Source organism: Hypanus sabinus, chromosome 10 (assembly GCF_030144855.1).
Source record: "Hypanus sabinus isolate sHypSab1 chromosome 10, sHypSab1.hap1, whole genome shotgun sequence".
Classification (NCBI taxonomy): Eukaryota; Metazoa; Chordata; class Chondrichthyes; order Myliobatiformes; family Dasyatidae; genus Hypanus; species Hypanus sabinus.
In genome coordinates, this window is record NC_082715.1 from 30205203 (window position 1) to 30220683 (window position 15481).

The 15481-nt window shown below is 40.8% G+C and overlaps 1 protein-coding gene across 1 annotated transcript in view; it reads right to left on the minus strand.

The window, feature by feature from the left end:
- Positions 1–2149: 2149 nt before the first annotated feature.
- The window catches only part of ptchd4 (patched domain containing 4), a 100291-nt gene continuing 86959 nt past the window's right edge, over positions 2150–15481 (minus strand). Inside the window, exon 3 of the mRNA XM_059981243.1 lies at positions 2150–3786. Coding sequence (XP_059837226.1) covers positions 2150–3786 — 1637 coding nt within the window. The remainder of the gene's footprint in view (positions 3787–15481) is intronic.

The following is a 15481-nucleotide window of genomic DNA, read 5'->3' on the forward strand; positions in this document are numbered from 1 at the left end:
CAAAGTTGGCATTTAATAGCAGGAAACTGCCTCTTATTCCATACTATTGTTAGCCAACATCATAGAGACAGTGGATGTGTTGGGAGAGATCACTTGTTAACACATGGAAACTAATTCCACATTTGGATATGGGAATGCAATGGTGAGCTTGTTTACGATAAAGATTATTTATACATCTTGCATTGTAATGATGCAGGCTTTGCTTTTGCTGTCTGGTTAGTCATGGATGGCGGGCAGACTATTGAGAGGCAATGGAGGAGAATGGTATGGTGAACTGTATCAAAGTCAAGAAGGAGATAAAAGGGAGTGATCATGGGAAAATGTTATTTGTGACTGGTCAGGAGAATTTCTGCACTATGACTTCAGACAGCAGAGTTTCAAAGTAAAAAGTTTCAAGAGATTTTAGATGATCTCAGGAAGAAACAATCTATTCGATTTTTGAAGAGTAACTTTCAGCAATCGGAACATGCTGAATAATTTAGTAGAACAATTGCCTAATTTGTGATAAAATGAAGAACAGAGTAATGAGTTTGAAATTACTTACTCTCCTTTTGAGAAAAACCTTTACTTAGATGATTTCACACAGTGGAATAGGGAAAGAAAAGCCTGGCAAATGCAACTAGGGAACAGAGAGCAGTTATTCAAATTGTGACCAGAGGCATTGAATTTCCATGAAGGACATAAGTCGGCTTCACATGAGCCAAGTAATGAAAAAAAACAAAGGTCCACTATTCATATCATATGAATAATAATTTAAATGTTTTTAAATAAATGGTATTATAAATAGTTTGTGAGACTAAGAAATTTCTCATTATTTAAGTGTCCTGAATAACATAATTTTCAATTCTTTTGCTGTTGAAATAATAAAGTCTATTGCAAGATAATGCTGTCATCATACTTGCATTTCCTATTGCAACTATTGTGACGAAAAGCAGAGAAAAACAGCAGGAGAGAGAATATACCTTAACAACAGAACTATTGATTCTGTCCCAAAACCAGAAAATTCCTGTTAAAATTTCTGGTGTAGAACATTTGTCAATGGAGACAGAATAAGTTAACAATGAAGTTGATGAATCTTCTGTATCTGAAATATTAATTTATCTGTGTTTTACACATGCTTTATTTGATCTGCTGGTTGTTGAGTGTTGACAACAGTTTTGGATTTAATTTCAGAGCTCTACCACCTTTCTTAGCAATTCTTAATTATTTCTTTTAGATCTTTTTAATAAATGGCATGTACATTAATGACTGTTAAGATAATTATTTTCCATTTGAGTGCATCATATTTTGCAAGGTTCATTAAATAATAAGCTAACCATTTTGAAAATTAGTTAGTGGACGTTATTTTTGCAACAAGATGTGTGAACTTAATGAGACTAATAGTACCTTTGCTGAAAGATAATGAATGCACGATCAAAAATATATGGCGTGTAGTTTTTAAAAATCTGTAGTAAAATAATGGCTAATTTCCTCTCACACAGACCTCATGTTTATCAAGTAGACTCACAATCTTCACTGCCCTTTGGCATAGCTACAAGAGGGAAGAAAGTGAGATGTGTTGTCTACTGTAATCAGCAGTAATTATCCAAAATTCACATTAAATTTTAATGCTGTGGAAGACAAAGCTAGTCTTCCTGACACCTTCGTGGAAAACATTGGTGCATAAGGCTTTGCATTGTGAATGTTCTCTTATAACTAGCTTTTTCCCCATTAATGAAATTCTTCATTGATAGTCCTTTTGCGTGACATTCATGCAAAGAGAGTATCTTTCCTGTGCAACACTTCTCAATCTGTCCAATGTTTTTCCATTCCAGTTCAAAGCATCAAATACTGAAGGTGAAAAGATATAGCACGTGGCTGTTTGTACTTAAACCTTCAAATTATAATTGATAATTTACCAATTATTTGTATTTCACTTTTAATGCACCTTTAGTGTTAGGTGGAAGAGATCTGTTCTTTTGAAATCTTTTCCTGATTGTCTGTTTAATGATAAAACTTCGCAGATTTCCCATGCTTCCTTTGTTCTGACCTATTGGCCAGCACAAGCTCTTGGGATTGAAGTAAGCTCAGACCTTAGCAGGGAGTCAAATCACCTGCTATGTGGCTCTGTCTGATACACATTTTTTCCAGTGATATTTTGTTCAGGTGCTCAGACCGTGGTGACATGATCAACCATTCCTGAGTTATCTCGTACCTCCACAGATTCGATCTCCTCTTTCCTTTCTGCACGCTTCCTTTTCTTGTGTCTTTTCTTAGATGGAGGAAAAAATGTTAAAAAAACAGGTAATATTACAAAGCAATGTAGCAGTGTGCAGGTGACTGTGAGGAGTAAGCATTTGAACAGTGTGAAGGTCAAATTCGAAGGCACAAAAAACAGGGGCAGTAACCCTAAAAGAAAACAAATATTACTCTGCAAGATGGCTGCTCCATTCCATTCCAAAGAATTTTTGATACATTCAGTCCTGGTGCGTTCTTTTTCTAATACAAATGTAAAGAGCAGAGGTGCACAGTGATCTATGGCATAGTTCAAAGAGTAGATAAGGCACAAGATTGATACGCTGTCCATATCTACCTTCCATAGTGTCATCAGTCCAACCACACCAAATTCCATTGAGGTCACACTAAGTATCACCCAAACGTTACCCAGTGCATTGATAACCAGGAAAATAGTTAGCAGCAGGATGACCAGGACACTAACACTGGAGTTCAGGACTGGCGAAGTGATTGAAGAACTATATCGATCCATGAAAACAAAAGTCGGGTTGAACACTATGTATTTTATTCGAGAAATGAGGGAGTGTTTCCTCAATGTTTCCAGCAAATCAATCATTTCATCGTGAATATTCTCTGCCGTCCTAGCCACCATGTACATCCGGGAAGCAATGATATCTACTTCCTCTGATGTCTTTGAGAAAATTATGTCATCCATATAGTTTTGAAATTCTGGTTGCTTCAGAAATGAATTGGCCAGAATATTGATGAAATTGCTTTTGGTTAGTACTGTGACGTTGAGTTTTTTTAAGTATTGTAAGTAGTGTTCAATCCACGAAATTCTGATGAACCCCCTGCTGATCACACGCAGATCCTCCTGTATTGTTATGTTCCAGTACTCTATTGGCTCATAGATATAAAATCCTATGACTGGACTGTAGTTGCTGAAGTATTTTTGCTGGGTTATTGTAAAAGAAACACTTTGTGAGTCACTTGCAAGCACATTAAGAAGATTTGATCCATTACTGATTTGTAAACATCCCATAAAGGAAAACGACACATAAATCAGGTACAATAACACAACAAAAGGCTTGACATAGGTATTAATGATCCATTCAGTATAATGCTCCCTCAAAAACCGCTGAATGAAATGTTTCTGGTACGGATCACATTCATGAGAGCTGGGCTGCTGAAATCCGTCATTCATCATCGTTTTAAACCAGACCGGCCTGGAGGCCAGGTACTCTGGTGAAGGAATTCGGCAGCAAAATATACTGTGGTAGCGATTCTGTTCCAGTTGTCCAGCAAATACCAAGCACGAGCCATAAAAGGAGAAGACATAGAAATAGTTCACGAGAACAGTGACGCACATGTTCTGACAGAAGATTTTAACAGATTCAACGTTTGTGAACGGGCTTGCACCCATCCCAAACGTGATGATGTAGAGTGAGCTTGTCATTGTGTAGGACACCATCACATCTGAATAGGCAGCAGCTATTCTTTCCTTGAATGGCAAATCCTCTTTTGTTCTCCGCCATCCAGCGAGAAGCTCGAATACTCCTTTAGTTCCGTGGCCTTTTAGAAAGTAGAAAAGTAGAATTGTTAGCATATGAGGACGTAATGTGAACAAGTACTTATGGTGATTTCATAGATATTAATCCTGCTTGTTTAGTGTGAAAAAAATTAATTACAGTTTTATGCCCTATCCAGATGCGTAAGTCTCAACCATTAGTAATGGTACCGTAAAAAATTGACTAATATCTTCATTGCTTTTAATTTATCTGCAAGAATGTGAATTGCTTAGTTTTTAATATCATAATAGAAAATGAGGAACGAAGCTGAAATGTCAATGTGACATTCCTGCAGTACAACAAATGATATGTTGCCTGACCTGCTGAATTCCTCCGGCATTTTGTGCATGACACAATGGTCTGCACAGATTCTTCCTTGGGACTGGGGGGGAAGGAAACACTTTTAAATAATATTGACCTTAAACTTCTCTGAAGGAAAATTGCTCAGTCACAAGACTGCATGCAATCTTTATCTCATCAGTGTAATCAGGGGCAGTTAATGAAGTTGTGCTTCTTGTAATCAGCAATAGTTATTGCTGGTATTTTTAACCTGTTCAGGTCCTGCCAAGCTCATCTGTGGTCCACAACAAGATCACCAGTCACTATCAAGACATACATATTCGCAATGTGTATGCTTCCTTTACCTACTCACTCTGTCTATATTCTATTAAGGCCATAAAAGCAGAATTATAAAAATGGGAAATTCTGTAGATGCTGGAAATCAAAAGCAACACCCACAAAATGCTGGAGGAACATTGCCTCTCTCCGGTGCTCCTTCCCCCTTTTTTTTCTTTCATAGTCTTCTATCCCTTTCAACAATCAACGTCCCAACTATTTACTTCAACCCAGCCCCTTCTGGTTTCACCTATCAGCTCGAATTCTCTTTCCCCTCCCCCCACCTTTTAAATCTACTCCTCAGCTTTTTTCTCCAGTCTTGCCAAAGGGTTTCGGCCCGAAATGTTGACCATTCTCTTTTCCGTAGATGCTTCCTGACCTCTCTGAATTTCTCCACATTTTGTGTGCATTGCTCGGATTTCCAGCTTCTGCAGATTCTCTCTTGTTTTTGCTGGAGGAACTCAGTAGGTCAGGCAGCATTTATGAAAATGAATAAACAGTTGAAATTTTAGGCTGAGACCCTAATTCAGCAGAATTAGACTATTCAACCTAACAAGACTGCTTCGCCATTTCATCACGACTGATCCATTTCCCTTTCAAACCCAACCTCCTGTCTTCTCCCCTAAGCTTTCATGCTGTGACTAATCAATCACCTATCAACCTCCACCTTAAATGTACCCAGTGCCTATGGCAGTGAATTCCACAGATTCACCACCCTCCTCATCTCTGATCCAAGTCTGTGACCTTCCGTCCAAGACTCCCCCATTATAGGATTCATCCTCTCCTCTTCATATGCACTCTATCATGGTCTTTCATCATTTGATAGGTTTCAGTGAATCTCCCCATTCTTCTAAATTCCAGTGAGTACAGGCACAGAGCCATCAAATGATCCTCATACATTAACCCTTTCATTCCTGGAATAATTCTCATGAACCTCCTCTGAATTCTCTCCAAGGTCAGCACATCCTTTCTTAGATAAAGAGCCTAAACTACTCACAATGTTCCAAGTGTGGCATCACCAGTACCTCAGCATTACATCCTTGTTTTTATATCTTAGTCCTCTCGAAACAAATGCTAACATCGCATTTGTCTTCTTCAACACCAATTCAACCTGCAAGTTAACCTTTAGGGAACCCTGCATGAGGATTCCCAAGGCTTTTTGCACCTCATATTTTTGAATTTTCTGCATATTTATAAAATAGTCTATGCTTTTCTTTCATCTACCAAAGTGCATGCCCATATACTTCCCAACATTCTTCCATCTGTCACTTCTTTGCCCATTATTCTAATCTGTCTAGTCCTTCTGCAGCTTCCCTGCTTTCTCAACTCTATCTGCCCCTATCAGCTGCAAAGTTGGCCACTCAATCTTCCAAATCATTAACATATAACGTAAAAAAAGTGGTCCCAATATTGATCCCTGTGGAATACCACTATGCTGGAAATCCAAGGAATGCACACAAAATGCTGGAGGAACTTAGCAGCTCAGGCAGCATTTATGGAAAAAAGGTATAGTCGACATTTCTGGTCGAGACCTTCGGCTAGTCACAGGCAGCCAACCAGAAGAGGTTCCTTTTATACTCACTCTTCGTCTCCTGTCAATCAGCCAATCCCTTATCCATTTTAGTTTCTTTCCTGTAACACCGCAGGATCTTACCTTGTTAAGCAGCCTCATGTGTGGCAAATTGTCAAAGGCCTTCTGAAAATCCAAGTACAGAACACCCACAAGATGTTGTGGATGACAAAGATTCTTCTTTGTCTAACCTGCTTGTTATTTCCTCAAATAATTCCAAAAGATTTCTCAGACAAGATTTTCCCTTAAGGAAACCTTGCTGACCATGGCCTATTTCATCATCTGCCTCCAGTACGCTGAAATCTCATCCATAATAATCGACTCCAACATCTTCCCAGCCACTTAGGTTAGGTTAACTGGCCCATAATTTCCTTTCTTCTGCCTCTTTCTCTTCTTGAAATGATATTTGCAAATTTCCAGTCATCCAGAACCATGCCAGAAACTGTAGATTTTTGAAGCATCATTACTAATGCCTCCACAATCTCTTCAGCTACCACTTTCAGAATCCTTGGGTGTAGTCCGCCTGGCCCTAGAGACTTATCTACCTTTATGCTTTTCAGCTTCCCAAGCACCTTCTCCCTAGTAATAACAATTGAACTCATTTCTGCCCCCTGACACTCTGAAACAGCCAGAATACTTCTAATGTATTCCATAGTCAAGATGGATACAAAATTCTTATTTAGTTCATCTGCCATTCCCTTGTACCCCATTACTATCTCTCCAGCATCATTTTCTGATATCTCTGCTCACTTCTTTTTTATTCTTACCTTCATATTTCATCCTTTCCCTCCTTATGGCCTTTCAGTTGCCTGCTGTTAGTTTTTAAAAGCTTTTCAGTTCTCTAACTCACCACTAATTTTGCAATTATACACCCTCACTTTTGTTTTTACGTTGACTTTGACTTCCCTTGTCAGTGACACTTACATTATTCTTCCTTTAGAATACTTCTTCTTTGGGATGTATCTACCCTTTGCCTTATGAATTTCTCCCAGAAACTCCAGCCATTGCTGTTCTGCCTTCGCCCCTGCTGGTGTGTGCTTCCAATCAACCCTAGCCAGCTCCTTTCTCATACCTCTATAATTACCTTTACTCCACTGTAACTCTGATACTTCTGACTTTTGCTTCTCCCTCTCAAATTGCAGGGGAAAGTTGATCATATTATAATTACTGTCTCCTAAGGCTTCCTTTACCTTAAGCTCCCTAATCTCAACCATTACTTAGTGATGTCCCCAATGCCATACCTACAAATCTCTAACTGTGCTACCAAATCATATACCTTATTCAATATGCTATAATATAATTCAATATACAATTATAACACATTCAGCCCAGTATCCATCCCCCTTTACGATTTTGTCCTTGTGATACACTGCAACTCATTCCACTGACCGCAATTTTGCCTTATCATCTGCCTGTTATTCCTGACAGTCTCATTGTACACAGCACCCAGTTGTATACCAAATACCCTATCCTCAACATTATCACTCTGGTTTGCTTCCCTCTGTGAAATTAGTTTAAATCCTCCCCAGCAGCTCTAACTTAAGGATGGTGAGTGTTTAAATCCACATCTGTAGTTACTGTAGATATTGCAAGGATATAGAAACATGTTGGAACTTTTAGTTGAAAACTGCAAATAGTACATTATGTGAATTTTCAGGCTTTGAAGTAAGATCAAAAGATATCATCCGGAAATGGATTTTATTGGAAATAATTGCAGATTTTGATGTACAGATGCAGAGCAAAAGTTTGACTCCACTTCACTGATTCATTTGATGCCTACATCCCACCCGTTACCTCTCAACTTGCCCCACAACCCATCCAAATCCAAATAAGTTTTCTTTCTGTGCCAAGCTATTCCATTGAGCTTTGAAGCCTCCCCCCACCCCCATTTCTTTGGGACAGTGAAGGAAGCGGAAAGATGACAGAATAAAGAGGTTGGGGGAGGGGAATGAGGCTAGCTGGAAGGTGATAGGTGAAGCCAGGTGTGTGGGAAAGGTCAAGGGCTGGAGAAGAAAAGATCTAACAGATGTAAACAATAGGTTAATGGGAAGGAGGAGGGAACACAGGGGGAAGTAATAGGCAGGAGAGAAGAACAATAGAAGGGGGGGGGGGGGAATTAGTTCACCGGAAGGAGAAATTGATATTCATACCATCAAGATGGAGTGTACTCAGACAGAATATAAGGTGTTGCTCCTGCACCCGGACACAAGAGGAAGCCATGGATTGACACCGTCAGAATGGGAATGGGAGTTGGAATTAATATGTTTGGTCACCTCAGTGGCCACTTTATTAGGTACACCTGCTTGGGAATGCAATAATATGACAGTAGCTGATTGAGAAAAGTAGACAGACATGGTTAAGAGGTTCAGTTGTTCACATCAAACATCAGTATGGGGAAGAAATTTGATCTAAGTGACTTTGACGGTTGAATGATTGGTGCTAGACAGGTTGGTTTGAGTATTTCAGAAAATGCTGATCTGGGATTTTCATGCACAGCAATCTCTAGTTTACAGAGAATGGTGTGAAAAAAAGAACAGAAAGCATGTAGTGAACTGCAGTCATGTGGGCAAGAATGCACGGCTAATGAAGGGAGAAGTGATCCGAGCTGTCAGGAGGCAACAGTAAATCAAAGAGCCATGCATTACAACAGTGGTGTGCAGAAGAGCATCTCTGAATGCACAACAGCAGCAGAAAATCATGAACATACACTCAGCGGCCATTTTGTTAGGTACTGGAGGTACATAATAAAGTCGCGACTGAGTGCAATTCTACAGCAGCAAATGTAGTTTTAAGTATGAAGCTTTGCCTTTAGCAGATTCTATTCTGGCATTATAGTGGAACATGACAGATAAATCCTAAAAAATAAGCTGAATAGTTCTGCTCTTTTTATTTACCACTTACTGGTGTGACCAAGGAAATGAAAGAGCTAAATGTGGACAATTTCAGGGAAGTTTGCATGGGAATAATTTCTCTGCTTCAATAAGGCTTACAAAGACATTCTCTGGAGGAGGCTGCTGCCTTGATCTATATTAATGGCTTGATCTTCAGTGCAAAGACCTTTTCAAAATTTGCAGATGGCACAAAACTTTGAAGACTGGTAAGAAAAGGAAGCTCATGATACACTTCAAAAGGATATAAATAGACAGGTGGAATGGGCAAACATATGCTTGATAAAATATGAAGTAATATATTTTAGTAGGAAGATGATTGACAATTAAACAGAGAAGATTTCAATTCTAAAGAACTGAGAGACCTGGGAGTACTTGCTTGCGTGAATGACTGAAGGTGGCTGGCAGATTAAAAAGGGAATTAAAAAGGCTTATGTACTCCCTTGGATTTGCAATCAGATGTACAGAAGGAACCAAATGTTGTCTTGATCCACTTTGAAATGTTTTGGCCCCTGCTGAAATGCTGGATTAAACCTCGCTAGAGATCTATGGGCGGTTCCGTACAGATGCAGCAGCATCAGCGGTTCTTTAATTCCATATCTGCCTCGTAAGCTACAGGCTCAGTGTAAGGTGTTGGGGCAGATATGCAGTTAGTCAGGTCACTTAGCTGTTGCATTGTACGTATCCAAGTTTGTAGATCTTCATGGAAAAGTTGTGAAGCAGTCGTTTAATTTTTGACAGTTCAATTGATATCTAGATTTATTCAAAGCATTAATTAGGTTAAAGTATCTTTCATTGCAAAAGTGTAAAAAAAGTCAATGTATTTTATCTGCTAATAAGTGTCACACAGCATTGGAGATGGTTAGGAATGGGGGAGGAGCCACAAGCTGGTGGAAGGCCATAGTTAGGGTGTGTGGGGCCTGGAGTTTGTTCTATCTGCCTGCAGCCTGTGCTCTCTGGTGGAACAGACACGGCAACAAGGTGATGAAGGCAGCAAAAGATAAGTGCAACTGCCAGCATCTTACATGGAGCACAAAGGCTGACTTGAGTATGATCCAGCTTACCATGTCTGCTTTGATATCAGGGCAGACGCAGGGTAGGAGGGAAGAAATGGGAACAGAGACTAACTTGGATTGTCTTCACTTAGAGCCAATCTGACTCAAAGGGAAGTCCTGTAATTATTCCTGATACTACTCAGGATTCCAATCTGCTTTAGCTATATAAGGATCTAATTAATATACTATGGGTGATATTGTTCATTTATCTTGCCTTAATGGCAACTTCAAATATTGTCATATGCCATTATAATTGTAATATGCTGTTAGTCAAGCATGCGATAAATTGGCTTTACAACAGTATTAATGGATAAGAATTGTATTACATAATAAATCACTTCTCTAGTGGAACCTTTTCTAGAATGACAGAAGTGATATACAGTGTATGCAGCATTAGTTGTAAACAATAATTGTCTCTTTAAGGCCATCACTACCGTGAGGATTATATCATGTATAGAAATGTATCAGGTATGACTGTATAGAACGCACCCTATCCAGCTGCATTGGTGGGGCAATTGCTCTGCCTGTGTCTGCAAAAACCCACTGAGAGTTGTGGACGCAGCCAAGCTCCATGGAGTCTGTTTACACTTCTCACTGCCTTAGTAAAGCAGTCAATGGAATCAAAGACCCCATCAACCTGGAACATTCTTCTTCTCAAAGTTCAAAGTAAACCTATTATCAAAGTTTGTATATGTAACATGCTGTAAGGTTTCACTGCTAAGGGTAATGTAATGGCTTCTCTGTAATGTTCCACTGCTGAGGTAATGGTTTCTCTGTAGCAGCAACGTTTGGGTTATGACTAGGGATAACGGGAATTTGAAACTCAGTGGCTAGCCAATGGGAAAAATGTTGTTCTTTCTTGTGTGTCTAGGAGTCGGGTTTTTTGCGGTCTTTTGTCGAGGAGAGATGAAGAGGGAGGATGCATGTGGAGAGAGCTGGTAGACCACCGGACGGAGTGGACTGAGATATGAGGGTCCAAAGGTCGGCGACATTCAGAGGAGATCGATGGGGAAAGCATGACTACTGAATGAGCTCCAATGGGGAATTTGACTTTGGGCTCTTTTTTTGTTTTGTTTATTTTCATTAGTAATCCTATATTCAAGTTAAGATTCATAAAGTCTATCATTTAATTGCTTATGGTGTACTGTCTGGTATTTGGCATTGTGGGTTTGTAACTGGGGGTTACACAACATCCACACAAGCATGATTCCCCAGTTTTGCGGGGTCGAAGGCTGTTTCCCCTTGATGAACACAAGCTGGGTGAGCCTGAGGGTTACATATATATACCATATACTACCCTGAGATTCAATCCTTTTTCAAATATTTACAGGGCAAATATACCAGAATTTTATGAAAAACAGACAAGGACTGACAAACACCAATATGAAAAAGAAGACAAACTATGTAAATAAGAATTATTTGGGTTTCCTCAGCGGCTTGAGCAGGGCATGACTGCGCAAGTGCATGGATGCCAGCTGGTGAGAGCAGCGAGAAGAGTTTAAAAGGAGACATTCTTATAGAGTGGGTGAGAGAGTAGAGGGCGACAGAGTGGGAAGGCTTTAGCTCAATGAAGCGAGGTAGGTTGCCTGAGTAGCATGCAGACAGGAAGTATGAGTGTGAGGCTGGTTTTCTGTGCTCAGTGTCAGATGTGGGAGGTCCGGGAGACTCCCAAGCTCCCGGACAGCCAGATCTGCAACAAGTGTGTTGAGCTGCAGCTCCTTAGGGACTGTGCTAGGGAACTGGAGATGCAGCTCGATGACCTGTATCTGGTCAGGGAGAGTCAGGAGGTGATAGAGAGGAGTTACAGGCAGGTAGTCACACTGGGGCCTGTGGAGACAGATAAGTGGGTAACAGTCAGGAGAGGGAAGGGCAAGAGCCAGATGCTCGAGAGTACCCCTGTGGCTGTACCCCTTGACAATAAGTACTCCTGTTTGAGTATTACTGGAGGAGAATGGCCTACCTGTGGGAAGCAACAGTGGCCGTACCTCTGGCACAGAGTCTGGCCCTGTGGCTCAGAAGGGTAGGGAAAGGAAGAGGATGGCAGCAGTGATAGGGGACTCTATAGTTATGGGATCAGACAGGCAATTCTGTGGACACAGGAAAGAAGCACGGATGGTAGTTTGCCTCCAGGTGCCAGGGTCCAGGATTTTTCTGATCGCGTCCATGATATCCTGAAGTGAAAACAGCCAGAGGTCGTGGTACATATTGGTACCAAAAACATAGGTAGGAAAAGAGAGGAGTTCCTGAAAACAGACTACAGGAAGTTAGGAAGGAAATTGAGAAGCAGGACCACAAAGGTAGTCATCTTGGGATTACTTCCTATGCCACGGGACAGTAAGTATAGGACAGTGAGGTGGAGGATAAATGCGTGGCTGAGGAATTGGGGCAGGGTGCAGGGATTCAGATTCCTGGATCATTGGGACCTCTCCTGGGGCAGGAGTGACCTGTACAAAAAGGATAGGTTCCACTTGCATCCCAGGGGGACCAGTATCCTGGTAGGGAGGTTTGCTAAGGCTATCTAGGAGAGTTTAAACTAGAATTGCTGTGGGGGGGGGGGGTGGTGGGAACCAAACTGAAGAGACTGGGGAAGAGGAGGTTAGCTCACAAATAGAGAAAACTTGGAGACAGTGAAAGAGGGAGGATAGGCAGGTGATAGAGAAGGGACTCGTTCAGACTGATGGTTTGAGATGTCTCTATTTTAATACAAGGAATACTATGAACAAAGCAGATGAGCTTAGAGTGTGGATCAGTTCTTGGAGATATGATGTTGTGGCCATAGAGAGACTTGGATGGCTCGGGGCAAGAATGGTTACTTCGACTGTCAGGCTTTAGATGTTTCAGAAAAGACAGGGAGGGAGGCAAAAGAGGTGGGGGCGTGGCACTGTTGATCAGAGGTAGTGTCACAGCTATAGAAAAGGTGGAAGACCATATAACAATCATAGCATGGAAACAGGCCATCTCGGCCCTCCTAGTCCGTGCCGAACTCTTAATCTCACCTGGTCCCACCTACCCGCACTCAGCCCATAACTCTCCACTCCTTTCCTGTCCATATACCTATCCAATTTTACCTTAAGTGACACAACTGAACTGGCCTCTACTACTTCTACAGGAAGCTCATTCCACACAGCTATCACTCTCTGAGTAAAGAAATACCCCCTCGTATTTCCCTTAAACTTCTGCCCCCTAACTCTCAAACCATGTCCTCTAGTTTGAATCTCCCCTACTCTCAATGGAAACAGCCTATTCACGTCAACTCTATCTATCCCTCTCAAAATTTTAAATACCTCGATCAAATCCCCCCCCAACCTTCTACGCTCCAATGAATAGAGACCTAACTTGTTCAACCTTTCTCTGTAACTTAAGTGCTAAAACCCAGGTAACATCCTAGTAAATCATCTCTGCACACTCTCTAATTTATTGATATCTTTCCTATAATTCGGTGACCAGAACTGCACACAATATTCCAAATTTGGCCTTACCAATGCCTTGTACAATTTTAACATTACCTCCCAACTTCTGTACTCAATGCTTTGATTTATAAAGGCCAGCGTTCCAAAAGCCTTCTTCACCACCCTATCTACATGAGACTCCACCTTCAGGGAACTATGCACAGTTATTCCTAGATCTCTCTGTTCCTCTACATTCCTCAATGCCCTACCATTTACCCTGTATGTTCTATTTGAATTATTCTTGCCAAAATGTAGAACCTCACACTTCTCAGCATTAAACTCCATCTGCCAATGTTCAGCCCATTCTTCTAACTGGCATAAATCTCCCTGCAAGCTTTGAAAACCGACCTCATTATCCACAACACCTCCTACCTTAGTATCATTGACATACTTACTAATCCAATTTACCACCCCATCATCCAGATGACTTATGTATATTAAAAACAACATTGGGCCCAAAACAGATCCCTGAGGCACCCCGCTAGTCACCGGCCTCCATCCCGATAAACAATTATCCACCACTACTCTCTGGCATCTCCCATCTAGCCACTGTTGAATCCATTTTATTACTCCAGCATTAATACCTAACGACTGAACCTTCTTAACTAACCTTCCATGTGGAACTTTGTCAAAGGCTTTGCTGAAGTCCATATAGACTATATCCACTGCCTTACCCTCGTCAACATTCCTCGTAACTTCTTCAAAAAATTCAATAAGGTTTGTCAAACATGACGTTCCACGCACAAATCCATGCTGGCTACTCCTAATCAGATCCTGTCTATCCAGATAATTATTAATACTATCTCTAAGAATACTTTCCATTAATTTACCCACCACTGATGTCAAACTGACAGGTCTATAATAGCCAGGCTTACTTCTAGAACGCTTTTTAAACAATGGAACCACATGAGCAATACGCCAATCCTCCGGCACAATCCCCATTTCTAATGACATCTTAAAGATCTCCGTCAGAGCTCCTGCTATTTCTACACAAACTTCCCTCAAGGTCCTGGGGAATATCCTGTCAGGACCCGGAGATTTATCCACTTTTAAATTTCTTAAAAGCGCCAGTACTTCCACCTCTTTAATTGTCATAGGTTCCATAACTTCCTTACTTGTTTCCCACACCTTACACAATTCAATATCCTCCTCCTTAGTGAATACCGAAGAGAAGAAATCGTTCAAAATCTCTCCCATCTCCCTCGGCTCCATACATAGCTGACCACTCTGATTCTCTAAGGGGCCAATTTTATCCCTCACTATCCTCTTGCTTTTAATATAACTGTAGAAACCTTTTGGATTTACTTTCACCTTATTTGCCAAACCAACCTCGTATCTTCTTTTAGCTTTTCTAATCTCTTTCTTAAGATTCCTTTTACATTCTTTATATTCCTCGAGCAATTCCTTTACTCCATGCTGCCTATATCTATTGTAGACATCCCTCTTTTTCCGAACCACATTTCTAATATCCCTTGAAAACCATGGTTCTCTCAAACCTTTAACCTTTCCTTTCAACCTAACAGGAACATAAAGATTCTGTACCCTCATAATTTCACCCTTAAATGACCTCCATTTCTCTATTACTTCCTTCCCATAAAACAACTTGACCCAATCCACTCTCTCTAAATCCCTTCGCATCTCCTCAAAGTTAGCCTTTCTCCAATCAAAAATCTCAACTCTAGGTCCTGTCCTGTCCTTCTCCATAATTATATTGAAGCTAATGCTATTGTGATCACTGGACCCGAAGTGCTCCCCAACACATACATCTGTCAGCTGACCTATCGCATTCCCTAACAGGAGATCCAACACTGCCCCATCTCTAGTCGGTACTTTTATGTATTGTTGCAAAAAACTATCCTGCACACATTTCACAAACTCTAAACCATCCAGCCCTTTTACAGAATGAGCCTCCCAGTCTACGTGAGGAAAATTAAAATCTCCCACAATCACCACCTTGTGTTTACTACAAATATCTGCTATCTCCTTACACATTTGCTCTTCCAACTCACGCTCCCCATTCGGTGGCCTATAATACACTCCTATTAGTGTTACTACGCCTTTCCCATTCCTCAGTTCCACCCAAATAGTCTCCCTAGAGGAGCTCTCTAATCTATCCTTCCAA